General features: G+C 45.5%; 1 protein-coding gene across 1 annotated transcript in view; it reads right to left on the bottom strand.

The window, feature by feature from the left end:
• The window catches only part of cep128 (centrosomal protein 128), a 76,173-nt gene that overhangs the window by 6,298 nt on the left and 42,998 nt on the right, over window positions 1–26,877 (bottom strand). The window contains exons 18-23 of the mRNA XM_083790734.1: window positions 23,951–24,169; window positions 21,173–21,340; window positions 15,162–15,221; window positions 11,759–12,017; window positions 2,930–2,979; window positions 746–769 (exon numbers count right to left, since the gene is read on the bottom strand). Of these exons, the coding sequence (XP_083646860.1) occupies window positions 746–769; window positions 2,930–2,979; window positions 11,759–12,017; window positions 15,162–15,221; window positions 21,173–21,340; window positions 23,951–24,169 (780 nt within the window). The remainder of the gene's footprint in view (window positions 1–745; window positions 770–2,929; window positions 2,980–11,758; window positions 12,018–15,161; window positions 15,222–21,172; window positions 21,341–23,950; window positions 24,170–26,877) is intronic.

The raw sequence follows: 26,877 nt of genomic DNA, 5'->3' as shown, positions 1-26,877 counted from the left end.
TTTTATCCAAAGCGCTTTACATAGATTGTGCATTACATTCACCCATTCAAATTCATTCACCATGCAAGGCACCAACGTGCACATCGGGAGCAATTAGGGGTTCAGCGTCTTGCTCAAGGACACTTCGACACTAACTCTAGGAGAGCCTGGGATCGAACTGGGAACCTCACGGTTCCGGCCGCTCTAACCCTAAGCCACTGCTCAGGACAATTATATATCACAGACTTCACATCGGAAAGTGTTTTGTGCCAGGGACAAGAAGATAAGATAAGAGAAGAGAAGATATGCGTAAAAGAAAAGCACAATCCTTTTCAAACAATATTTAAAAAATAGCAGATGTAGAAGCCTGCAGAGCGGCACGAAGTGACGTGCTATGAGCTTGTATATCTGCTATTTCTTAGAACGACTGTTCTAAATCCTAAGTGTTTTCTGGTATTTATTTTTTGCTGTATATGCTTACCCGGTTTTAATGGGCTAAAGCAATCATTTGTGAGCCAATAGCCCCATGCTGCCTCCCTCCTCCAGAAAGCCAACATGGGTTGCTGAACAAACATGCGCCACACTGAACCGGCACAAGTAACGACGCTACAGCACACGGAGACGGGAGCGGCGGGCCAAAGAGTCAACATCAGTTTGAAATTAATAAACCGTGGGGCCCTCCCAGAAACCTTCCTCCAGAATGTACTTAACATTTTGTCTAATCCCGGTGTTATTAACTGTGATTAAAAAAGCAGTTGAACCTCACCATTTCCAGATCCAGTATGCGATCCTGTCGAGACACAGAATGTCACAGAGTTAATGTTACGGGCTCAGGCTAAGTCGAAGCGCCCTACATTGACCAGCAAGAATAATAGAGCAGGGGACAACTTTAAGTGTGAGGAGATTACTCAGTGATGAGCGGCGAGAGAGTGTGTGTGTGTGTCTGTGTGTGAGGTATAGCACTTCAACAAATAGCTGACAAGGGAAGGAAATGAAGGGGCTGTGGAGAGACTGCACCAGGCGTCAAGCTTGTTATTAGAAAGAAACAGCAGGACAGAGACACACACACACACCACCCTTTCCTTTCATGTAGCTCCTACTCCGGTGATGTTCCCATTCCTAAAATCCATAAGTGGTAAGCACGCACGCACGCACACACACACACACACACACACACACACACACACACACACACACACACACACACACACACACCTACTCTCCCTGCTGTTGTGCACACTCTCCAGGTGTGTTGATGATTACCTTTTATCCTGAACTCTCTCCTCTCTCTCCCTACACACAGCGCTTGGTTTCCCCACTTCTCCGTCTCCTCATCGTTCTCAATTAAAAGCTCGGTTGGCTCGGAGAAAGCATGATTAATTGCACAGCGGTTCTGGCAGGTGCCAGCACGCACACACACATGTTTGTATTCCTATACTTGTGAGGACTTACACAAAGAACCTGCCAATGTGTCACACACACACTCTCACACTCACACACAGGTAAGGTTGTTGCAGGGTTTTAAGCACTTAAACCCTATACTTGGTTGGGCTCTATACTAGCGACTATTCTGTTTTCGTTCTACGTTAAATATCTTCGTTGGAGATCTGCCGTTTTCTGCAAAAGTATAGCAGTCCACAGAATATGCCAGAAGTTGTACAAAACATCGATCTTCAAGAATGTACCACATCTAAAAATCTATTACTGAAATATACCCCTCCCAAAAGCCAATCATAATTAAACAAGTGCGGTCAGAGGGAACAGAATGTGTGCAGAAACATTATGTTCAGGCTGTACTATTAGCTGGGCCAAGGTCTACTGCACAGAGCTTTCAACACAGGACAAAGAGTATGCAGAGAGGCGGATATTGGGTTCTAACACATCTACTGGACTTTAAGCATACACATCGTTGCTGTTGGGTTGGAAACCTTGCATGTTCAGAGCTGTTGCTTCTCAGGAAATGAAAAGATAACCTGCATTCCAAATGATCCGTTGTTATATCATTCTCTCTGGACTCTACGTTGTTGCCGATAAAGAGTCCATGCTGCTTACTCACACAGACATATTTAACCACATTAAAAAAATCACACCTGTGTGAACTGAGTGGTGCAACTCCCCTCTCTCCCACCCCCCCTCCTCTCTCTCTCTCTCTCTCTCATTAGAAGGCAACAGTGCAGCACTAATACTATCTCTCTCTCTGTTTCTGGCATAACAGCGCCCCTACGGGTAGTCAGTCATACTGGTGCTCATGAACACATACATAGGTGAACCAACACATAGGTGAACACAGACATTGCTGTTCCTTGGAGTGGTTAAAAATATAGAATAAAATAGCCAATCTACAAGCTCAAAAGACGCCAAGATGAAAAGTGTTGTGAGTTTGCAGATCGGCTACTTATTTTTGCTAATTTTGTGCGAAACTGAAAGACAATATTGAAATATGGAGATATAAGATTTCTGCCCGGCAGCAACAGTATATGAATGGTGCATGGACACCTTGGACGGATGGAGACAGAGAGAGAAGAGCAACAGTATATGAATGGTGCATGGACACCTTGGACGGATAGAGACAGAGAGAGCAGAGCAACAGTATATGAATGGTGCATGGACACCTTGGACGGATGGAGACAGAGAGAGAAGAGCAACAGTATATGAATGGTGCATGGACACCTTGGACGGATAGAGACAGAGAGAGCAGAGCAACAGTATATGAATGGTGCATGGACACCTTGGACGGATGGAGACAGAGAGAGCAGAGCAACAGTATATGAATGGTGCATGGACACCTTGGACGGATGGAGACAGAGAGAGCAGAGCAACAGTATATGAATGGTGCATGGACACCTTGGACGGATGGAGACAGAGAGAGCAGAGCAACAGTATATGAATGGTGCATGGACACCTTGGACGGATGGAGACAGAGAGAGCAGAGCAGAGTAAAAACACTGACCTGAAGGATCCTCACTTCCTCCTCCTTTCTGCGACTTCTCTCCAGCAACTCTGGAACGAGATAAGTAGTCGTACACGTTAAGTCACACACGTTACCGCAGTGAAATTTGTCCTCCGCATTTGACCCATCTCTTGGAACGGTGAGCCGCAGCGTGCGCCACACTCGGGAATCATTAGTTGATTTGACCCCTAATCCAACCCATTGATGCCGAGTGCCAAGCAGGGAGGCATTAGGTCCGGCCACTGTCTGGTAGCAACACACGTGGTGTGTAGCTATACAGTAACAAGTTAGAAACACACGTGTTTATACAGAGTGTATTATACAGAGTATACACTTGCACACACAGCCTGTTGTAAAGTCACATGCCCAGATACATCACTGATACTACCTGGGTCAGCCACTCAAAGAGGATTTGTAGTTTGAATTTTCAATATTTCTGCATAAATACGTCCTAAAAGTAGATAAAAAGAACCCGATAAGAAAAGAAGAAGAAGAAGAAGAAGGGGAAAAAGAGAGACAACTTGAATACTTGGTCATTTACTTTTATTAAAGAAGAAAGAAAATGATCTTTCTTCAATACCATTAGCTTCCACAAAGTGATTATTAGACTTCCTCGGGTCCACACAAAAACAGTAAAAACAAACAATTAAAGTGGTAAAAGCAAGTGACCATCTGGTTTCAGAATATGCTGAGAGCCCTTTGTGCAGCACTAAGGTAAAGTGTTTGATCAGTATAATGTCTTGTTAACGCTGCTTTTAAACGAGATACGCATCACATTATAGCGTGATCCATTTTCTACTATCTGATTACAATTAACCGTTATTGGATTACAGTGGTGTGGGTTTGCGTACCGGGATGATGCACTCATGCGTAGCTGAAAGCGTCCATCCAACCTTGTCATGTACCGGTTGGACGTTGTTTCGTTTTCCTGTTTTAGTGAGAACCAGGGGCGTAACTACCGTGACGCAGACAGCGCCAACTGCATAGGGGCCCAGGGGCAGGGGGGGCACACGGCCGCCCACCCACGCCGTGGGTAAAATACATTTATAAGAGATGCAATGACAGTTGAGTTTATCACCCACTGACCAGCCTGCGTGGGGGCCTACTGACGTCTAGTCACACGGCTGGTGAGAACAACACCCTAGAATAGTGGTTTTCAACCAGTGGTCCTTGAGGGGGTTCCAGGTGGTCCACAGCTAAATGATGGGAAAATTCCCGGTTTCATTTTACACTAGACTCAAATGAAAAAGGTTGAAAACAACTGTCCTAGAAGGACGAAGCCTCACACCTGAGACCTGTCCTCTCTGAAGCCATCTAAATGCCTCTCCTCACCTGAGACCCGACAGAGAGTGTCCTCTCTAAGGCCATCTAAATGCCTCTCCTCACCTGAGACCCGACAGAGAGTATCCTCTCTGAAGCCATCTAAATGCCTCTCCTCACCTGAGACCTGTCCTCTCTGAAGCCATCTAAATGCCTCTCCTCACCTGAGACCCGACAGAGAGAGTGTCCTCTCTAAGGCCATCTAAATGCCTCTCCTCACCTGAGACCCGACAGAGAGTATCCTCTCTGAAGCCATCTAAATGCCTCTCCTCACCTGAGACCTGTCCTCTCTGAAGCCATCTAAATGCCTCTCCTCACCTGAGACCCGACAGAGAGAGTGTCCTCTCTAAGGCCATCTAAATGCCTCTCCTCACCTGAGACCCGACAGAGAGAGTGTCCTCTCTAAGGCCATCTAAATGCCTCTCCCCAACCTGAGACCTGACAGAGTGTCCTCTCTGAGGCCATCAAAATGCCTCTCCCCAACCTGAGACCTGACAGAGAGTGTCCTCTCTAAGGCCATCTAAATGCCTCTCCCCAACCTGAGACCTGACAGAGAGTGTCCTCTCTAAGGCCATCTAAATGCCTCTCCCCAACCTGAGACCTGACAGAGAGTGTCCTCTCTAAGGCCATCTAAATGCCTCTCCCCAACCTGAGACCTGACAGAGAGTGTCCTCTCTAAGGCCATCTAAATGCCTCTCCCCAACCTGAGACCCGACAGAGAGAGTGTCCTCTCTAAGGCCATCTAAATGCCTCTCCCCAACCTGAGACCTGACAGAGAGTGTCCTCTCTGAGGCCATCTAAATGCCTCTCCCCAACCTGAGACCTGACAGAGTGTCCTCTCTGAGGCCATCTAAATGCCTCTCCCCAACCTGAGACCTGACAGAGAGAGTGTCCTCTCTAAGGCCATCTAAATGCCTCTCCCCAACCTGAGACCTGACAGAGAGAGTGTCCTCTCTAAGGCCATCTAAATGCCTCTCCTCACCTGAGACCTGACAGAGAGAGTGTCCTCTCTAAGGCCATCTAAATGCCTCTCCCCAACCTGAGACCTGACAGAGAGTGTCCTCTCTGAGGCCATCTAAATGCCTCTCCCCAACCTGAGACCTGACAGAGTGTCCTCTCTGAGGCCATCTAAATGCCTCTCCCCAACCTGAGACCTGACAGAGAGAGTGTCCTCTCTAAGGCCATCTAAATGCCTCTCCCCAACCTGAGACCTGACAGAGAGAGTGTCCTCTCTAAGGCCATCTAAATGCCTCTCCTCACCTGAGACCTGACAGAGAGAGTGTCCTCTCTAAGGCCATCTAAATGCCTCTCCCCAACCTGAGACCTGACAGAGAGAGTGTCCTCTCTAAAGCCATCTAAATGCCTCTCCCCAACCTGAGACCTGACAGAGAGAGTGTCCTATCTGAGGCCATCTAAATGCCTCTCCCCAACCTGAGACCCGACAGAGAGAGTGTCCTCTCTGAGGCCATCTAAATGCCTCTCCCCAACCTGAGACCCGACAGAGAGAGTGTCATCTCTAAGGCCATCTAAATGCCTCTCCCCAACCTGAGACCCGACAGAGAGAGTGTCCTCTCTGAGGCCATCTAAATGCCTCTCCCCAACCTGAGACCTGACAGAGAGAGAGTGTCCTCTCTGAAGCCATCTAAATGCCTCTCCTCACCTGAGACCCGACAGAGAGAGTGTCCTCTCTGAGGCCATCTAAATGCCTCTCCTCACCTGAGACCCGACAGAGAGAGTGTCCTCTCTAAAGCCATCTAAATGCCTCTCCCCAACTTGTAACATCCAATAGATTACTGTGACTGCTGCTCCGTTCGTCTCTCTCTCTCAAACTATTAACCGAGTTCGATATTCAATCACCGGTGGATGACTCCATCTCCTCCTGTGCACTCCCAGAGAGAGAGAGAGAGAGAGAGAGTGAGAGTGAGAGTGTGTGTGTGTGTGTGTGTGTGTGTGTGTGTGTGTGTGTGTGTGTTCGTGTGTGCGTGCGAGACGTTAGCTAGCAGAGGGCAAGTTGCAACTCAGGAATACTCAGAAAGCCGCACAAACCGCCAATTTGCACTTGAAGATTGAACATTGATCACCAGTCACAGGGTCCGCCTTCGGCCCAGCGGGTTAAATCTACCTTACAGACAGAGCCTGCCCATGCTCTGTTATCAGTGGCACGACGTATACTCACATTTATTAGTAGTAAAAGTAACAATACCACATTGTGGAAATAATCTGTTACAGGTAAAAGTCAGTGTTTTACTCGAGTACAAAAGTTATTGGTGTCACAATGTACTTAAAGTACCAAAAGTAAAACGTACTCAATACACAATAAAGACAATTTCAAAATGTGAATGTGATTCCTTTTTTTTAACATGCTATTTTAGAAACAAGTGTTTTGTGAAAATAGCAGATCTACAAGCTCCACGCGGGTTAATCTGCTAATACAAGTAGTATTGTACTAGACTACTAGTATATTGAGAAAAGCACCCAAAGAGTTGTACTTACTGTAAGTACAGCAGTAGAGTAAATGTTCTTAGTTACTGTCCATGTCCACCATGGCCAGCTGCCTATTAAGTAGTACTTTTGAGGTATTTCTACTTTACTTGAGTATTTCCAATATCCAATACTTTTATTTAGTTCTGCAAGAAAATATGGTGTACCAGTAATTCCACTTGGGCACTGCGAGGTGATTCTATTATTGCAGAAAGTTCCAGGAGACCTTGGGCATGAATAGCTTAACTGCTGCGATGAATAGACAAGTAGTTTCAAAAGAGAATTGCTGATAGATGAATAGTGTTTTGAAAACGCAATACATTTCGCAATTGATAAGAACATGGTAAACCGCACATCATTCAGATTTCATGGGGAACTGTAAACTAAAAAAAAGTATAAACTGTTAAATTCTTTAGCATCTTTGCTTGGGAAAATTACTGCATGTCCCCGACTGCTCGCTATACTGTACATAACTATAAGCCAACGCACCCCAGAGGTGTGCAAGAGTTTACAGGCTTGTGGTCCTTTCTGTGACAATAATTGACAAAAAGAAAAGCTGTGGGAAGGGGACCCTACTGCTAAGAAGACGCGTCTGGCCAGCTCGTTGGTGCTTTGCGCTCTCCTGCGTCTTTCTTGAGTACATCCACATATGTTAATGTGGGACGTCCTCGTGACTGGTGGTGCCCATGTGTTGGTTCCCACAGCATTAGTTTGCTGGCTGGCAGCTCTTGGTGTCTTTTGGCAGTGGCGTTGCTAGTCTCATTCTGCTGGCTGCTATTTTCTGGCTCCATACACTGGCCATGTCGTTCAGGGCCCTCCATGCAAGCGCCTTCCTCACTTTAAGATCTCACTCCGTTGAGTCGACCCATGAGCCCGAGTACTTGAAGTCCTTGACTTCCTTCAGAGCAGAGATTTGACAGAAACTCCCGTCTATAGTATAATCACTGTGTGGATTCTCAACCTTTTCTGGCTCAGGGCCACACTTCAAAGTGTTTACGGCCCACCCGTCTGACCGTCATGTTTTCTAAAACGTTCTTGAGAGCAACGTTTAGCCGTACATGACACGGTGGGTTTGTTTACACGGCTGCCGTGTTTGTTTGCGGCATAAACAACATCAAGCAGCACCGCTAGCGCTCCGAGCCTTTGATTAGACGGCAGAGCTGTCACTGCGCCCGTCCATCATTACTCAGAAATAACACACGGCATGTGAATACAGTGATTGACCAATCAGAATGAAGCGTTCAACCGAGCGGCGTAATAAGCGGTTGTGATGTGGCGTGTCGAGGCGGTGTCATCATGGTGTATTGTCAACGAGAATGATGCAACACTCTGCCTGCGCAGCGAGCATGCATAATGGATGACAGGTGGCTCATTCTCTCAGTCTGCCCATTTTGACGTTTCCTCACCCGCCTCCTTTTGCCTATTATCTTCTGTGGCCTCAGTCTGCCTTCTCTCACCTCCCTTGTGCATCAGCTCTCTGTCCGACTCCCTGTCTAGGATCTCCCCCCCCCCCCTAATTATCTCTTCCATTTCTATCCGTCTTTCTCTCCTCATCTCTCCTTTCTCTCCTCATCTCTCCTTTCTCTCCTTTCTCTCCTCATCTCTCCTCATCTCTCCTTTCTCTCCTTTCTCTCCTCATCTCTCCTCATCTCTCCTTTCTCTCCTTTCTCTCCTTTCTCTCCTCATCTCTCCTTTCTCTCCTCATCTCTCCTCATCTCTCCTTTCTCTCCTCATCTATCCTTTCTCTCCTCATCTCTCCTTTCTCTCCTCATCTCTCCTTTCTCTCCTCATCTCTCCTTTCTCTCCTCATCTCTCCTCATCTCTCCTTTCTCTCCTCATCTCTCCTCATCTCTCCTTTCTCTCCTTTCTCTCCTCATCTCTCCTTTCTCTCCTCATCTCTCCTTTCTCTCCTCATCTCTCCTTTCTCTCCTCATCTCTCCTTTCTCTCCTCATCTCTCCTTTCTCTCCTCATCTCTCCTCATCTCTCCTTTCTCTCCTCATCTCTCCTCATCTCTCCTTTCTCTCCTCATCTATCCTTTCTCTCCTCATCTCTCCTTTCTCTCCTTTCTCTCCTCATCTCTCCTCATCTCTCCTTTCTCTCCTTTCTCTCCTCATCTCTCCTCATCTCTCCTTTCTCTCCTTTCTCTCCTTTCTCTCCTTTCTCTCCTCATCTCTCCTCATCTCTCCTTTCTCTCCTCATCTATCCTTTCTCTCCTCATCTCTCCTTTCTCTCCTCATCTCTCCTTTCTCTCCTCATCTCTCCTTTCTCTCCTCATCTCTCCTTTCTCTCCTCATCTCTCCTCATCTCTCCTTTCTCTCCTCATCTCTCCTCATCTCTCCTTTCTCTCCTCATCTCTCCTTTCTCTCCTCATCTCTCCTTTCTCTCCTCATCTCTCCTTTCTCTCCTCATCTCTCCTTTCTCTCCTTTCTCTCCTCATCTCTCCTTTCTCTCCTCATCTCTCCTCATCTCTCCTTTCTCTCCTCATCTCTCCTCATCTCTCCTTTCTCTCCTCATCTATCCTTTCTCTCCTCATCTCTCCTTTCTCTCCTCATCTCTCCTCATCTCTCCTTTCTCTCCTCATCTCTCCTCATCTCTCCTCATCTCTCCTTTCTCTCCTCATCTCTCCTTTCTCTCCTCATCTCTCCTTTCTCTCCTCATCTCTCCTCATCTCTCCTTTCTCTCCTCATCTATCCTTTCTCTCCTCATCTCTCCTTTCTCTCCTCATCTCTCCTCATCTCTCCTTTCTCTCCTCATCTCTCCTCATCTCTCCTTTCTCTCCTCATCTATCCTTTCTCTCCTCATCTCTCCTCATCTCTCCTTTCTCTCCTCATCTCTCCTTTCTCTCCTCATCTCTCCTTTCTCTCCTCATCTCTCCTTTCTCTCCTCATCTCTCCTTTCTCTCCTCATCTCTCCTCATCTCTCCTTTCTCTCCTCATCTATCCTTTCTCTCCTCATCTCTCCTTTCTCTCCTCATCTCTCCTCATCTCTCCTTTCTCTCCTCATCTCTCCTCATCTCTCCTCATCTCTCCTTTCTCTCCTCATCTCTCCTTTCTCTCCTCATCTCTCCTTTCTCTCCTCATCTCTCCTCATCTCTCCTTTCTCTCCTCATCTATCCTTTCTCTCCTCATCTCTCCTTTCTCTCCTCATCTCTCCTCATCTCTCCTTTCTCTCCTCATCTCTCCTCATCTCTCCTTTCTCTCCTCATCTATCCTTTCTCTCCTCATCTCTCCTTTCTCTCCTCATCTCTCCTTTCTCTCCTCATCTCTCCTCATCTCTCCTTTCTCTCCTCATCTCTCCTTTCTCTCCTCATCTCTCCTTTCTCTCCTCATCTCTCCTTTCTCTCCTCATCTCTCCTCATCTCTCCTTTCTCTCCTCATCTATCCTTTCTCTCCTCATCTCTCCTCATCTCTCCTTTCTCTCCTCATCTCTCCTCATCTCTCCTTTCTCTCCTCATCTCTCCTCATCTCTCCTTTCTCTCCTCATCTCTCCTCATCTCTCCTTTCTCTCCTCATCTCTCCTCATCTCTCCTTTCTCTCCTCATCTCTCCTCATCTCTCCTTTCTCTCCTCATCTCTCCTCATCTCTCCTTTCTCTCCTCATCTCTCCTTTCTCTCCTCATCTCTCCTTTCTCTCCTCATCTCTCCTTTCTCTCCTCATCTATCCTTTCTCTCCTCATCTCTCATTTCTCTCCTCATCTCTCCTTTCTCTCCTCATCTCTCCTCATCTCTCCTCATCTCTCCTTTCTCTCCTCATCTCTCCTCATCTCTCCTTTCTCTCCTCATCTCTCCTTTCTCTCCTCATCTCTCCTTTCTCTCCTCATCTCTCCTCATCTCTCCTTTCTCTCCTCATCTCTCCTTTCTCTCCTCATCTCTCCTTTCTCTCCTCATCTCTCCTCATCTCTCCTCATCTCTCCTTTCTCTCCTCATCTCTCCTTTCTCTCCTCATCTCTCCTTTCTCTCCTCATCTCTCCTTTCTCTCCTCATCTCTCCTTTCTCTCCTCATCTCTCCTCATCTCTCCTTTCTCTCCTCATCTCTCCTTTCTCTCCTCCTCAACTTCTCATATGTCCGTTTTTGTCCGACTCTGTTACAGTCGCTCTTTTTCTTTTCCATCCATCGCGTTCACCCTCTATCGTTTTTTATTAAACTTCTATTGACATTCTGTGTGCTCATTCCTAATAAAGTTGTCTATTTCGGTTTTAGGACAAAAGCTCTAGTGCTCTCTACTGATAAACATACAGTACCGTAATTTCCGGACTATAAGGCGCACCTGAATATAAGCCGCACCAGCCAAATTTAGGGAAAATTCCATTATACAAGCCGCACCGGACTATAAGCCGCAGGTGGCCCCCTAGTGGCCGTTACGTTAGCTCAGAGCCTTAGATGGCTCTGCGTTAGCTGTAAAAATCCATAGATTAGCCGCACCGTTGTATAAGCCGCAGGGTTCAAATCATGGGTAAAAAGCCGCGGCTTGGCCCAGGCCGTAGCGTAACGGTCTGGGCACCGGACTGGTAATCCAGTCGCAGTGTGCCGCGGGTTCGACTCCCGGACCCGACACGGCCTTTACTGCATGTCTTCCCCCATCTCTCTCCCGTTTCCTGTCAGCCTACTGTCTGTCCCTTAAAAAATCAATAAAAGGCGTAAGCCGCAAAAAAAAAAAAAAGCCGCGGCTTATAGTCCGGAAATTACGGTATGTCAAAAACTGTAACAGAAAAAGTAGTAGATCTACAAGCTCAAAACGCGGCCCTTCGTGTCATATTTTGAGCTTGCAGATCTGCTACTTTTGATACTTTTGTGACACACTGTAGTAGTACGTACGATCAAGTAGGGCGTTAATTCCTTAGCACCTGTTGGACAGAAAGTCAGAAAGTGTTGTGCAGGTGCCAGAGATTCAATTTTTTAATAAAAACGTAATATTACGTTCTGGCACAGGAGGGTTGTGCTGCTAGAAACAGATTCAAAAGTTATGGCACAGAATGTGTTCAAAATATGGAGAAATGAGTTTTGGTGCGTGTCACCTGTCCTACGTACCTTTCTTGTCTGCACTGAGGGAGTGGAGCAGCTTCTCCTGCCTGTCCAGGCGCTGCAGCAGCACACTCTGCTCAGAGTCTCGGCTCTCTCTCAGGGCCTTCAGCTGATCCCTGGTCTGCAGCAGCACACTCTGCTCAGAGTCTCGGCTCTCTCGCAGGGCCTTCAGCTGATCCCTGGTCTGCTGCTGCTGCTGCTTCCTCAGCCGGCGATCACGCGTCTCTCGCTCGCGCACCTCCTCGCACAGCCAGCGCAGCTTGGTCTGGGGGGGGGGGTTTATATGGGTGAGAAGAAAGGCAAACAAGAATGTGAAGATGTCGAAATGTTCTCTGATACGATTCCAACTTGACCTGAAACCAGACCCTGGCAAAGGTCGTTTCGAGGAAGCAATCCGATTGGTTGAAACGGCATTCTAGCCGTGCTTTAAATCTCGATATTGGAACACCTAATATAAACAAATAATTCAGCAGTGCTTTTCTCCCACAGTGCAGCAGACTCGGCGGCTAGGCTAGCTGGTTTCTTGGGACATTTGTGGTCGTAAAAAAGTTTTAAGGGTAACTGTTGTATAATTGCAATATTAAACTCAAAGGTGTTATTTATCGTCATTAATGCACTTCTGCGATGTCCGCGATGCACCGCAGGCGTGCATTAATGATGATAAAGAACACCCTCTCGTGAAATATTGCTTAAGTCATCCACACGCATGCAAGGAAGAACAAGGACATTCTCATATGCCTTGGAGGTCAACCGTTTACAGAGCAGATTACCTGATGCCCTCTGCAATGCTTTAGAGCCTTTCTGATCGAAATCAATTGATTTGATTTGCATAAAATGTAACTGTCAGACAGAATTATTCTGACCTTCATTATCAATGTTAAATTATGGGTGCATTCTCTCTTAGGTTGAAATTTGAATTTAATTCTTGACTTAGTCAAGAGTCTAGGGCAAACAATCATTATAATATTTATAATCGTTATTATTTGATGTGCATAAAACTCCCCAGATAGTCAGAAATCATCTCACCTTCATTATTAATGAAAAACCATTGACTCATTTCTCTCTTAGGTTGTAATGCTTGTACAGTATTATTCTAATTAGCAGCCTTAATAAGACAATAAGGCAGTGGGCGATCACACGTACCAACCTTGGGGAGAAAATAATCTACAGTAAGTGATCAAAAACAAAACAACAAAGGAAACATTTCTTAAGTGAACTTAAAAAATAAACTCAAATCTTTGCTTCTGGGGGGTCCCTGGAACAAAATATTTCGAGATGCAACATCAGATTGCATTTACTATATCAGATGTCATATTGATGTCACTATATACGGCTGGCTTTCCCATGTATGGGGATTTTGAGTGAATTGAGGGAATTGCACGTTTTCATAGTAAATATGCCCTTCGGCCACAATAAGGATATAGAAGACATTTGTAGAATCGGCTTCAGGTCTTAAGTCTTTAAAAATGGAGCGCCGTGATTTTTGTACTTTTTCCGTTTTGTATGTGTCTATGGAGGTAACATTACTCTAATAGACCCCCAGGTGTGGTTAGAATATTCAAATATTTCTTCCCTGTGTAATTTTGTTTTCTCGAAAGGCCCAATCGAGGCACTCCATCACGCCACTCCATCGTTAAGGAGAGACACAGGAGACGATTCTAATCTCAAGGCGATTCGGACCTTAGACGACTGATGAAATGGCGCAGAGCTGTATGTGACAAATTAAAGGATGAATTGAAAAGGCTATTCGAGGTGAGAAACAAGTATAAATCAGGCATGGTTACAGGGTGATCATAGGAGGCTGCTCTTCTTCACTGTGATTCAAGTGCATTCATCATGCTGCCCTGATGATGCTTAATGCCAACGCCTCCTTCCTAGCCACTTCATTATCCGAAGCGCAGCACAGAGAGAGCTCTTTTGTGGGAAATTGCCACGCAGATCTTTGGATGATGGACAGCCTAATTCCTTTATTCGTTTTTTTCTTTTTAATTTTAAGAAGAGAGGAGACACGGAGACAATACATTGAAAATTCAGTGAACTATTATGCCGACTGCATTATGTATAATATACATAATGCAGTCGGCATAATAGTTCGTATGGTCGTATTCATTGCCCTGGCCTATATTATAGGCCAGGGCAATGAATACGACCACCAACCAGAGCCAGACTGATATATTGGCCAATCAAATATTTATGTGAGTGTTTAAATCGGCATTGAATTTTTCATGCATCTTTTTTTTGGGGGGGGGGGGATATCTGGTCTGAGGACAGTTCATACGAAAAAATAAATAAAAATATAGAAAACTTAAAACATTAAAAAAAAATAACAAACAGCAGTTATAGCACTGAACATATATAATTATCTAATTGGATGCCAGAGACTTAATTAACGTGATTTTCAAGAAATCCCATGGCAGCAGGAACGCCTTTTACGTGCTTTGGGGCTTTGTATTAATTCATAATCGTCTCGCTAATATGCTTTTGTACATGATATTTAACCCACATTATCTATATATCTTTGGCATTCTAATGTAATTGAACTTAGATTTAGACGGTGTCAGTTGTTGTTTGTATGTATATGGATGTTGTTTTTATGTTGTGACGTTTTGTGTGGACCCCAGGAAGACTAGCGACCGTAGCAGTGGAAGCTAATGGGGATCCGAAGAAAGAATAAGAATAAGTCCATCATCAATATGAAGGACTGCCCTGCAGTCTTTGCATTGATTCTGAAATGCAGTTTGTTGATTCCACACAGTTCTAGACCCTACACCAATGAATTGAGATCTCTCCCGAATCTGTATCTGTGTTAAAAAATAAAAAAATAAAAAATAATCATTCAAAAGTCCAAATTCTTTTGATGTTTTCTGTAATAGGCATTGCGTTCCAAATGTGGATGCTAGGATTGAAGTGGTTATGGTACAAGATGACAGGCCAGTAATCACTCAAATCAATCAATCACAAACGCCTCATTCCAAACTCTATGTGGCTTGTGCAAGGACGCGCTGTGATTGGCCAGTGCACTTGTACAAGGACGCACGGTACCCGACCCAAGGACCCGACTGCCAGTATGCTACTTTGAGTGGCAGTCTGGGCAAACACACATGATTTACTATTCGCAACTCGAAGGCCCTGAGTCGGCTCAGTCGAGCTACGCAACATTGGACGCGGCATCTGGCTCGCTTTAGCTCACTCGGTGGTGTCTCACGTGGCTCAAGTTCACTTGAGACGGCAGGCCTCCGTCGCGGTCTATAGCCCATAGAGTTATACTGTATATTTAGGTCTAGTCCACAGTTGTTGGAGGCGAGAGGCACTTCCGCGTTGGCGACAGAAGCGGGGCGTGGTTATAAGCACAAGCCATATAGAGTTTAGAATGTCGCGGCACAAACCAACATGTTAAGTGTGGTCATACCTTGGTTTCTGCTAGCCAGCAAGGGGGTTCCTTCACGAGTCCAGGTTTCTGCGAGATAGCCTACAGTATATGAAAACACAAGAGAGAGGAGAGAGATTGTGTTTTAAGTTGGGTGGGCTTCGGTTAAGACTAGGGAAGACAAAGCAGTTTGACAAAGACAATGTCAAATAGGGCATTGTTTGCCAGTGAGTGCAATTATGATTACGTATACAAACTATACATGTAGTCTCTCCAGACAGACTGTTGACTCACGAGGGCGCTGTTTTTCCTTTGTTTTGCCAATGGGTTCCCAGATTGGTATACAATACATGTAGTATGTACAGCACATACGACTTCAAGAGGGACAACGTGTGACAGATATAAGCCGATGGATATAAGTCAATAACACACTATCAAAGTCCTAATTGGTTTCAGTGGTGCGTCCTGTGGTACACAGTCACACCATGGCAATAATAATCACACTGTATATTAGACTAGCACAAAAGAAATGCATGCACGCACACACATGCACGTACGTTGGGTGTCATCACAAATGAGCTGAGGTATTAGTCACCATCTTTCCTAGACAGTCCTGTCAGCATCAGAAACACAAACCACTTCTGACAACTCATACTGACACAGCTGCTGACACACACACGCAGGCACGCACAGACAAGACAAAAGAGACAAAAGCACACAAAAAGATACACGCTATATTAAATCACACCACACAAATTCATGCTGACACATACACCCACAGAGACAAAACTCACACTGTCTGGGTCGCACACGCACGCACGCCTCCTAAGTAGGCCCTTGTGGTGTGGTGTGGTTTGTATGCGTAATAGACTGAAGTGGAAGGTATTTTTTCCCCAGTGTGATTTCTGTCACCCGTCCCAGCAAATAACACTCTGCTGTTCTACGATTGGCTCAGAGGTGTCAAGTGACTTTTTTCACCCAAAGCTGCCACTCAAAATCAACTCCCAGCTATGTGCACTCCCAACTCCAATTACAACAATGAGTGTCTGTGTGTGTGTGTGTGTGTGTGTGTGTGTGTGTGTGTGTGTGTGTGTGTGTGTGTGTGTGCGTGCGTGCGTGCGTGCGTGAGCGAGTGCATGTCTGTGGAGAGGATGCAAAAAGCCTGCATCACTCTCTCTTCCTCTCGTTCAGGAATGATCAAAAGCCGCCACGCGGCAGCTTGGGCAAACAAAAGGGTTGGTGAAAGAGAAAAATGAGGGAGTGGCCTGGGAGTTAAAAATACTGTGTCTGTGTGGGGTTGCAGGGAAAGCAACAGCACAGCGTGCAACAGCACTGCTGCCTGCCACAACTAATAGGAGAGAGAGTCACAGACACAGACACCAGACACAGACACAGACACACACAGTAGGGTCCTTCCTGTCCGACACCCCCTTCTCATCATCTCTCTACTCAGAGAGAGAGAGAGAGTAGAGATATGAGTAGAGAGATGATGAGAGGGAGTGTCGGACAGGAAGGACCCTACTGTGTGTGTGTGTGTGTGTGTGTGTGTGTGTGTGTGTGTGTGTGTGTGTGTGTGTGTGTGTGTGTGTGTGTGTGTGTGTGTGTGTGTGTGTGTGTGTGTGTGTGTGTGACTGTGACTGTGTGTATCCCACCATTCCTGGCGAAAAACTAAACAAACGTGCATGACATGTACATGCAAGGATGCAAACACATTCAGGGGAAAAGGACAGTGACAAAGAAAAATGCAATTTATACAGCAAGGGGGTTGAGGGGAATAATGGCCTGCCCACTCCTGGAGAACATTTTGAGAAGGAGGCATTTTTATTCTGCAAAGACAAGTTAACTCCGCTCCAGTATATATGCAACAGAATAGTAACCTTGAACCTGTGAGGAAACGGCACCCAGACATATAATACTGACGCCTCTAATCTAGTCTTGTGTAGCCACTGATATTCAGAGGTATCCGCCTACCAATCGATTTGGGAAATCTACATTCAATCTAGGGGTTCGAACGGAAGAGAACGGAGGCTGACAAACCTACGCCTGCGTATACTGCATCAGAAAGAAACCATCATCAATATGAAGGACTGCGCTGCAGTCTTTGCATTGGTCCTGCAATGCAATGCAGTTTGTTATCCAAACTGTTCCGCCCAGTTCTAGACCCTGCACCGAATTGAGATCTCTCCCAAATCTGTATCCGTGATTCAGAATCTTCGGCACACCATTGTGACACTCGATGTATCGAGTCCTTGAACGTTAAACTGGTAAAGGTCACGCCCGTCCCGACAAAACTGTATATATGAAAGCTGCTTTATAATTAACTATAATTAACCTCAATATGGTTTCATGTGAGGAGAGGAATGGAAGCAGTGAGCCCTTAAAACCACTCTCAAATAGGGCATTCACTTCTAGTAATTTTTACTAGTTGACTAGTTGTCTAGTTTATTAGTCAAATAGTTGTTTAACTACCATTTTGGAAAAAAAAAATTGTACATTTAAAAACTGTGTACATTGGTGACTATAACTATAATCTACCTGATCTTGAGGCCTACAAAATCAAGAAAAACTAGTCAACTAGTACCAACGAGGTTGACTAGTGGATTTACTAGTCGATTAGTGGATTTACTAGTCGACTAGTTGCTTAAAGCCTTATTTTCAACCTGGCGTTGCTAATTTGGGGCGTCCCCATTTCGGGCACGTCGTTATAGGCCAGGGGGTAGGTAGGCAACCTGCTGCCCTAGGGCAGCTCTTAGGCCCTCTCCCGTGGCTCCAGGTTGCTTGGGCAAAGAAGTATTTTGGATACCAAGATGTTTTCGTTTTCTTCTTCTTATTGTAGTATGATATTGCAAAACATGTTGCCTATACACCAGATAAAAATAAGGAACCAATTTAATGAAGGAAAATAAAGAATGTATTAATGCTTTGTTTGTTTTCACCACCAAATGCTGCTGGCTTGCCGGTATACTTGATTTGCTTTGATAAAATAAAATAAAATGTAGCAAACTTTTGCTATTCTATCTGGAGCCGTTGTTTTGCGGCTCCAGATAGAATTGTAATAATCTTTTGGGCCAAAAATGGCTCTTTTGATAATAGAGGTTGCCTACCCCGACACCAATGTGCCTATAGGCACATTTGTGTCGGGATGCGACACGTGAGCTTGTAGATGAGTTCGCTTTGGCTGCGCGACACCGTCACACGACAACATGCAAGGGCTTAAGTGGTCCTCTATTAATTATTCTGCTCATTAGGCCAATCGCTGGCTGTGTTTGACTTCTTTTCAACGTGACAGATTGCAGATGAGGTGAGAGGCGTTTTTCTGGGACGCCTGGCTGGCTGCAACGCTGCTCAGGAAGATTGGGAAATCCATGTGAATAGATAAGGGCTGGGCTGGCTTCATTAGTAAGAGCAAAAAAAATAAATGCCGGTAGAGGTGTGTGTGTGTGTGTGTGTGTGTGTGTGTGTGTGTGTGTGTGTGTGTGTGTGTGTGATAGGGCTTTAAGCAACTAGTCGACTATTCCACTAGTAAATCCACTAGCTGGTACTAGTTGACTAGTTCATTTTCTTTTCCTCCCGTGTTTGTAGGCCTCAAGATCAGGTACATTATAGTTATAGTCACCAATGTGCAGTTTTTAAAAGTACAAATATTGTTAACAAAAACAAACAAAAAAGCCAAAAAAACGTATTTTTTACATAATAGGTAGGCTTAGTTTAACCTGACGCTGCCAGATCCAAGAAGCTTGCTACACAAATTTGTTTCACAGCTTATTGGGATCTGGGATCTCGGAAGCAAATTCGATGACGGGGCTGTTCCTTTTTTTCCAAGATACTTGGTAGATGATTGGATGGGACCGTCTGTCTATCACCGTGTGGGCGTGCAAACACAACCAATCATATTGACGTGTCTATATAGCTTCACATCCGGTTTCGCACATATCCCGCCCTTAGCTCACGCTGATTGGTTCGAACCACGGAGCGGTTCGGTGTTAGCTCAACTCCCTAAGAGATCCCAGATGGTTGCTGTGTTGGGGAACATGGTTACCCAATACCGCCCCCATCTGGCAGAGTCAGGTTAGGCCTAGTTAAACAACTAGTCGACTAGTGAACTAGGCAACTAGTAACCTCGCCTCACCAGGCTTTCCACCACCTCAGAGGAAAGCCTGGTCTCTGTTTCAAAAGTCTGTATGATCCTGTCGGGAGCGGATGATATCGTTACGTCATGTTGTAGTATCGTTATGTAGTCGACAGGCAGGAACAACAGGCGGCGGCAACTTCCTTTACCCTCTCAATAAAAGCTCTCGTAGCCTGTAGCTTTTATTGAGAAAAATCGGTTTGAGGGAAAAGGAAGTTGCCGCCTGTTGTTCCTGCCTGTCGACTACAAAACAATACTACAACATGACGTAACGATATAATCCGCTCCCGACAGGATCATATACCCTAAATGAAATGGTGCCCAGGCTAGGCAACTAGTAAAAATTACTAGAAGTGAAAGCCTGCCTGCGTGCGTGCGTGGGCAAGTGCAATTGGCGGATTAGAATGTGGTATATATGCCCACATATTAAGGGCCCATGTAGATACCTTTACGTGCATTAAAGGGAGTTGACACAGCAGTGTTGTTGTCAAACTAGAAGTGAAGAGAATACTGTAACGCTTTACTTAAAGGTCAGGCCTCTAATGCATTATAAATGCATCTGTAATGCATTGTGATGCTCTTAGAAGGCATTAGAACACTCATTGTAAATGTTTGTAATTATGTATGACAACTTATAACGCCGTGCTGGTCATAAGGCATTATAAGCAGCACATTATAACTACCTTAACTTAGTTATAAAATATTATTTGTTAGAAGTTGTTATGCATAATTAGAAACATTTATAACAAGGGTTTAATCGATTATAAGTGCATTATAATGCATTATAAACGTGGTTATAAATGGTAAATGGTGCATTTATATAGCACTTTTATCCAAAGTGCTTTACATAGATTGGTGCATTACATTCACCCATTCACACACCGATGGTGGAGGAAACCATGCAAGGCGCCAATCTGCACATCGGGAGCTATGAGGGGTTCAGAGTCTTGCTCAAGGACACGTCGACATTAACCCCTTTTGGGCGGGAACCCCTTTTGATGTTAGCATTATGTTCTGCTTTAGCTATTGAAAAATAGCAGATGTACAAGCTCATAGCGCGTCTATTTTTGAAAAATGGATCTCAGGTCAAAATGGGTTAATTCTGGGGGAGCCCGGGATCGAACTAGGAACCTCACAGGTTCCAAACCAGCCCATCTACCGACTACTGTACCCCTGAGCCACTGCCACCCCACACATTATAGACCCAAAACTCCAGGGAGATGGCGTTGTACCGTTGTATACAAAGTAATTTTTCTGACACGGGCAGAGTGATCATCATGTCCTCCTCTGCTCTTGCATAAACACACCTCATCAGCACCTCGGAACTGATCAGAGACGACCTCGGCCCGTTCTGATCAACCCCGGCTTTCATATTCCACTCCAGGCTTTTGATCAGGCGGCGCGACCTTCACCACCGCAGTGCCAGAAGCATAATATGCAAGATACAGTATGTACGCTCTGGCCAAGGTCACTCAAGCAGAGAGCTTGATAGATTTGTTCACATTTTGTTATTTCATTCATTTCCATTCACTTTCAATTCCGTCAAATGTAGCTGTACAAGTCCTGCATTGCGTTGTTTCATTTGCACTGCAGTCGTCTGTGTGCCCCAGAGATGATGGAGAGTGGTCAGGACCCCCCAAGATAATTCCAAAAATATTTTTTTCATTTTTGATTAAATATAAAATTTTCTTTATTTTTTTCCCAAACATAATCAAAGGTTTTATGGTCATGATTCACCGGATCCTGGAATAATTGAGTTTTCAGTGGGTCCAGAAAACCAGGCCCACTATAATGACAAAAAAAGGACGCCAGATTGAAAAGAGCTTAATAACATGGGTCACTGTGTTGATAGAAAAGATCTATATACGTATAAATCTAAGCCTGTTAACACGTTGTTACTGTCCGGGTGTATCGTCGTCATTACCTGCAGTTTGTCTTCACTGCCTCTGGCCAGGCTGCGACACGCCACGTCAAGCTCCTCCCCCACGGACGCCAGGAGAGCTTCTCGCTCCGCCCCCAGCCTCGCCAGCCTCTCCTCCAGCACGCCGCACTCCGCCTCCGCGTCCCGCCTCCGCTCCTCGCCCGACGCAGCCTGCATGGTGGGGAACGGATAGGGTTAGAGTGACTCTTGTTTTGACTCCACACTAAATATCTTACGGTGAAAACAGCAACATCTACAAGCTCACAGGGCGTCTAATGTTTCGGGCCCAGAATAGGAGCGCTAGGGTTCAAGTGGTTAACCTATCCCTAAATGAATAAACCCTCGACAAATTGAGGATTGACCCCACTTACCCAACTTCTACTCAAACACACACACACACACACACACATGTGCGCACACGCACGCACCATTGGTCAACAACAGAGTTACTCAGCTCCCCTCCCAATGCAAACAACAGGAGCTAAGCCTGCCCTCCATTGTCCGGTGTCCCCATCAATAGTGTCAGGGACAGCTGGGTCCCTGGCGGGACGCGGGCCAGTCGATACGGCCGAGGAGCAGGAACCATCAGATCATTGATGCCTAGTGGACCGCGGATCATTACCTCGTCCCCGAGATAATAAGCCGCCGTTGTTACGTTAATAAGGGCTTATTTTGCTTCATTCACCTCCACTGCAGATCAATACATGGATATCCCCCGGCGGGTAACGCCATCCTTCCATGCCTGAAAAGAGCTTCCGCTACTTATCACAGGCCTGTCATTGAGGTGAATGGGTAAGAGTGTGTGTGCGTGTGCGTGTGCGTGTGTGCGTGCATGCGTGCATGCGTGCGTGCGTTCAATACTTCATCTGCTTTTGGAAAAATCACCTAGGGAGCAGTATTGACGGAGTACCCTTACAAATAGGAGGCACCGATTTGACACGAGTTAACCTCCTGAGCCGTGTTTAAAGTTGGTATGATCCTGTGAAGTGTGAATTAACTAGACAGACTCTTCATCAACACTGGGAGGGAGGGAGAGAGGAAGATAACATGACGTTTATTTAACCACTTTAGCCCTATACACTATGGTGATATGACGGATAGCATAAATAGCCAATCTACAAGTAAGATTCACACAGCATATGGTGCCGGCAGATTGAGAAAATAGTTTTCCCGCACATCGCATCCAAAAAGTAAAGGTCGCCCCCTCTGCTCTCAGATGTTTTACATTGTACGGCCATGTGTTCCCAATGCCTACAAACCCTCAGATCAGCCAACGCAGGGAAGCTGGAAGTACCCTCACTAAAAACGCCGGGACAACGCTCCACAGAGTCCACAGACTCCACACGTCCTAAACTCTTCTCCCTTCTGGCTCCAAAACTGTAGAATGCACTTCCCATTACAATCAGAACTGCAGCATCACTCCCAATCTTCCGCCGTAGTCTGAAAACCCACCTTTTCAGACTCCATCATGGCCCATAGCACTTACCCTACCCCCTTAGATAGCATTTCTGTAGATTTAGATATAATTTGATACAGACTTATAGCATGTTATGTAGACAGCACTATAATTGCATTGTATATAGTCATAGCACGCCATAGTACATATGTATAGCATAGTAGTATATATATATAGTTTATATGTATAGTCTCATAATATAGATAATCCACTGTTACTTTCTTAGCTTACGCATGTTTCATGATAAATGCTTTTTTGTGATGTATTCCCATGCTTTTTGTTCTTGCTTAAATGTAAGTCGCTCTGGATTAAGAGCGTCTGCTAAATGCCTAAATTGTAAATTGTAAATTGTAATGCAACCTTAACGGGAACAGTATACTGTGCATGCGGACGGGGGGGGGGGACTATGTCCGGAGAAGGGTCAAACTCAACAACAACAATGTTCGCCGGTGTCGCAATCTGCCGGCACCCTATGCTGTGGGATCTCATTTCTGAGCTATACAGTGGAGGGACAGAGAGGTTCCAAATGGGGCTGATCTGCTATTCTAGCAATTTTTCTAAATGTTGAAAATGTAGAATGTAACTTTTAAGATAAAATTGAAAAAAAAATGCTGAATGTCAAGTCCTGTTAGTGATAGTATAGTTGGATCGGATGAGTCCGCACCAGGGAGTCCTACACTAGATTAAACGGAACCCTTTTCATCCTTATTTGCCATCCGAAGAGGTTGGATGCCTTTGAACTAACGCGCTAAACTGCTGGGATGAAGCCCAGCCATGCAGGCCTCTGGGCTGTTCATTTCAAACACTCTGAACCGAGCATTTGGAGATGGGAGTTCTGCGTTTCCTCTCCCCAAAGCTTGTACAGTACATCACATCATTATTTATATAGCACATTTAACCCATTTTGGCCTGACGTCGAAATAAAAAAAACTTTCTCTGCTCTGAAAGAATATATATTCAAAGATTTGTGCCGCATTTTTATGATTTTTCAAAAATAGCAGACCTACAAGCTCGTAGCGCGCCACTCGGTGTGAACGGTGAGCACTGCATTGCCATGCAACCCATTAAGACCTGGAACTAGCAGATATTCAAGGTCATAGCACGGCACCAAGTGCTGCACTACGAGCTTGTAGATCTGCTATTTACATTTTCAGATGAGGGTCGGCGGCCAATTAGGATATATTTTTGAGGTCCTAAACATGAAATAGTTTGAGAACCACCGATATAGAAATGTATAGATTTAGAAGACTTTTGTCTCATGCCGGTATCAAAGGTTAGGTAAGATAAGATGGCAGGACAGGAGGAAGGAGCTATAGGGGCCATACCTTGTGGTCCAGGTCCTGTTGGAGTAGCTGGTGCCTCCTCTGGAGCAGCGAGTGCTCCTCTTCCTTGGAGAGCAGCTCCTGGGTCAGTTTGTCACACTGCTCCTTCATCCTGTCCTCCTTGGAGAGCAGCTCCTGGGTCAGTTTGTCACACTGCTCCTTCATCCTGTCCACTTTGACACGCAGCGCCCGGGTCAGCTCTTTCTCAGACGCCACGTCCACCTGGCAGCCAGAGAGAGAGAGGCAATATGGCATCGTTAAAACACATTCAGGACGGGAACACCTTTTGGTGTTTTTAAGCATTATGTTATACTTTAAGCTAATGGAAAATAGCAGATCTACAAGCTCGTAGCGCGGCACCGAGTGCCGTGCTACGAGCTTGTAGATCAGCTATTTTTTTAAATCGTGAAAATGGTGCAAATCTTTGAATATATAAACTTTCAGATCAAACGTTTTTAACACGGAACACCCTCGCTCTCCTTGGAGTTTGACTACCTCGCTCTATCCTTGCCCGATTACAGAGCGCCCACACAACCTGCCCAGCATGAACAAAACACGGTCAGTGGCCGGTCGCCGTCTGGCTTCATTCAAAATACGCTTTGTGTGTGTGTGTGTGTGTGTGTGTGTGTGTGTGTCTCACTCGGACACACGATATTCGCGGACAAACAACAACACCACGGACGCACAGCGTTAGACGTGGGCGTGCCAGAGAGCAGGCCATGCAAGCCTCCAGTACAGTTACAATACCCACGGTTCTCAAGTCAAACTTTTACATTTCATGGACCACCATCAGTCTGAGAGTGTACGAAGGGAACCAAATGGACCGTAAGGGTCCATTTGTACACTCTCACAGTTACAAACTGACCTAAGGGTTCATTTGTAACCCCCTCCATCGTTAAAGGGAACCGTTAAGGAATTGGACCGTTAAGAGGGAATCGTTAAAATCCTAAAGGTTCTGAACCCTAATTCTGGATGTGGCATCATTATGGAGAACAACATGCAGAACAACACCACTCACGCTGGTCGTAATTACAATGACAGTGTTATTATGCCGATTAACCACATTGGCACAGTGCAATTTATCATTTCACCATCAACATGCACTAGAATTAGTGACATTGCAAATGATGCAATGCAGCTAAGGTTAATAGGGTCCATTATTGTACTAAAACAGTTTTATTTCTTTATAGATAATTTAAAAAGGTTTGACTAATCTGCAAGAAAAACAGTACAGTGTGATAAAAGGTGGTGATAGAGGTCATGTTTAAATTTCTAATCCTCGCTAGAGTGTATTTCCAAACGGAGCTACTGAAGTTCAGATACTGTATACTACTACGGAAATACACATTGCAAAGAACAATAATAATAATATTAATAATATTAATAATATTACGTCATTGTTGTTTCCAATAACATTCAGCCCCTACCCTGGAATCCCTCTTTAGGGCAAATTTCCAAAAGCTTAAGAGACAACAGCCGATCTACAAGCTCACGACATGTTGTGAGTCTGTCGAGATCGTCTATTCGCACAATTAGTCCTACAACGAAGTATATATGGCTTAATACATTTAGATCTGCACTATGCGACATCGGTATTGTCACTAGACGGCATCAACCAAAGTGTCTGCTGAGAGCAATATTACTCATGCTGTCGGCCTTAATAAGTCCCATGTGTACGGTGGGTTTGTGAGCACTCAACAGTCTCAGTGCAGCTGATGTCTGTGAAGCCAGTCTGGAGACTGTGGAGTCAGCCAAATTGTAATATTTAATGATCATAAATTATTAAAGAGGAACAGCAGAAGTGGCAGCAATGGCTAGGAGGTGACAGAGGCCACTGGAGAGAGGAAAAAAGCAAAAACACCAATTCTTTCCCCCCCTCCAACACATCTCTGTGGCGCAGATGTACGAGCTCGCAATGTGCCTGTGAGCTCGTACATCTGCTATTTCTGTTCACCTATTATGGTCGCTAGTGTTCAAGCGATGAGATAAAGAGAGACAGAGAGATTGAAGATGAAGCCGTGAGGAGGAGAAATGCACAGTGCGACGACAAGGACAAGAAAATAAGAAATGTGTTCCCTACAGTAAATATATATATATATATATATATATATTATGTAAAATCACACATTGCAATCTAGCCTTTTGGCTACACATAATGCCGTACATGGATATTGTCCGGGCTTCTTGGGGACATCGGTGGCAGCCACGGGCTAGTTCTTAAGAAGCATTCCACCGCACGTCCTTGCCCTCAGCCCTCGTCCAAACGACGGCATTACAATGAGCTATATCACATGTCCACGCCATTCACCAGAGCTAATGGGCCATGCTCAACCGGCCATGGCCCTTTGAGAAACAACAAACCCACGGGCGCTCATCGCTTGGAGGTAGAGGGGAGAGGGGACGTCCCCCGTCTCCAGTGATGCACTGATTAGACGTTTTGCTCCCCCATCTTGGCAGATGGGACCTCATCCCATCTGACACCGGGAGTGATTCTTTAAATATTCACACACACACCGCGCGTCATCCATTGGAGTGCGTCGCGAGGGTCCTCCGCGAGACCCGCACCAACACAGCCTGAGCTGTCCTCACCTCACCCTATAGGACTCGAGCACAAAGCACCCCCTCCCGTGAAGCGAGAAGGGAAAGAATTACGCGCAAAAATTTGAATTTTGTATGCGTCTCGCTGAGTCGGAAATATACCAGATGTTATGCGGTTGAGGCATGTGAACACCCTGCGCGGAATATGAAGTATGAGCCGGCGGGGCTCAAAATGTCAATTAGGCTGCGGCGAGCGCTGTGATCCGTGCCCTGGCAGAAAGAGAAAGAGAGAGAATGAGAGAGAATGAGAGACAGAGATGAGGGGATTGGGGGGTGGGGGGGGCATTGCTTTGGTCGATTTCTGACCTTGAAATCTCTCCTGACTTTCGAGA

This window comes from Protomyctophum parallelum, assembly GCF_964188405.1.
Source record: "Protomyctophum parallelum genome assembly, chromosome: 19".
NCBI lineage: Eukaryota > Metazoa > Chordata > Actinopteri > Myctophiformes > Myctophidae > Protomyctophum > Protomyctophum parallelum.
This window is presented reverse-complemented; position numbering and strand designations above follow the sequence as displayed.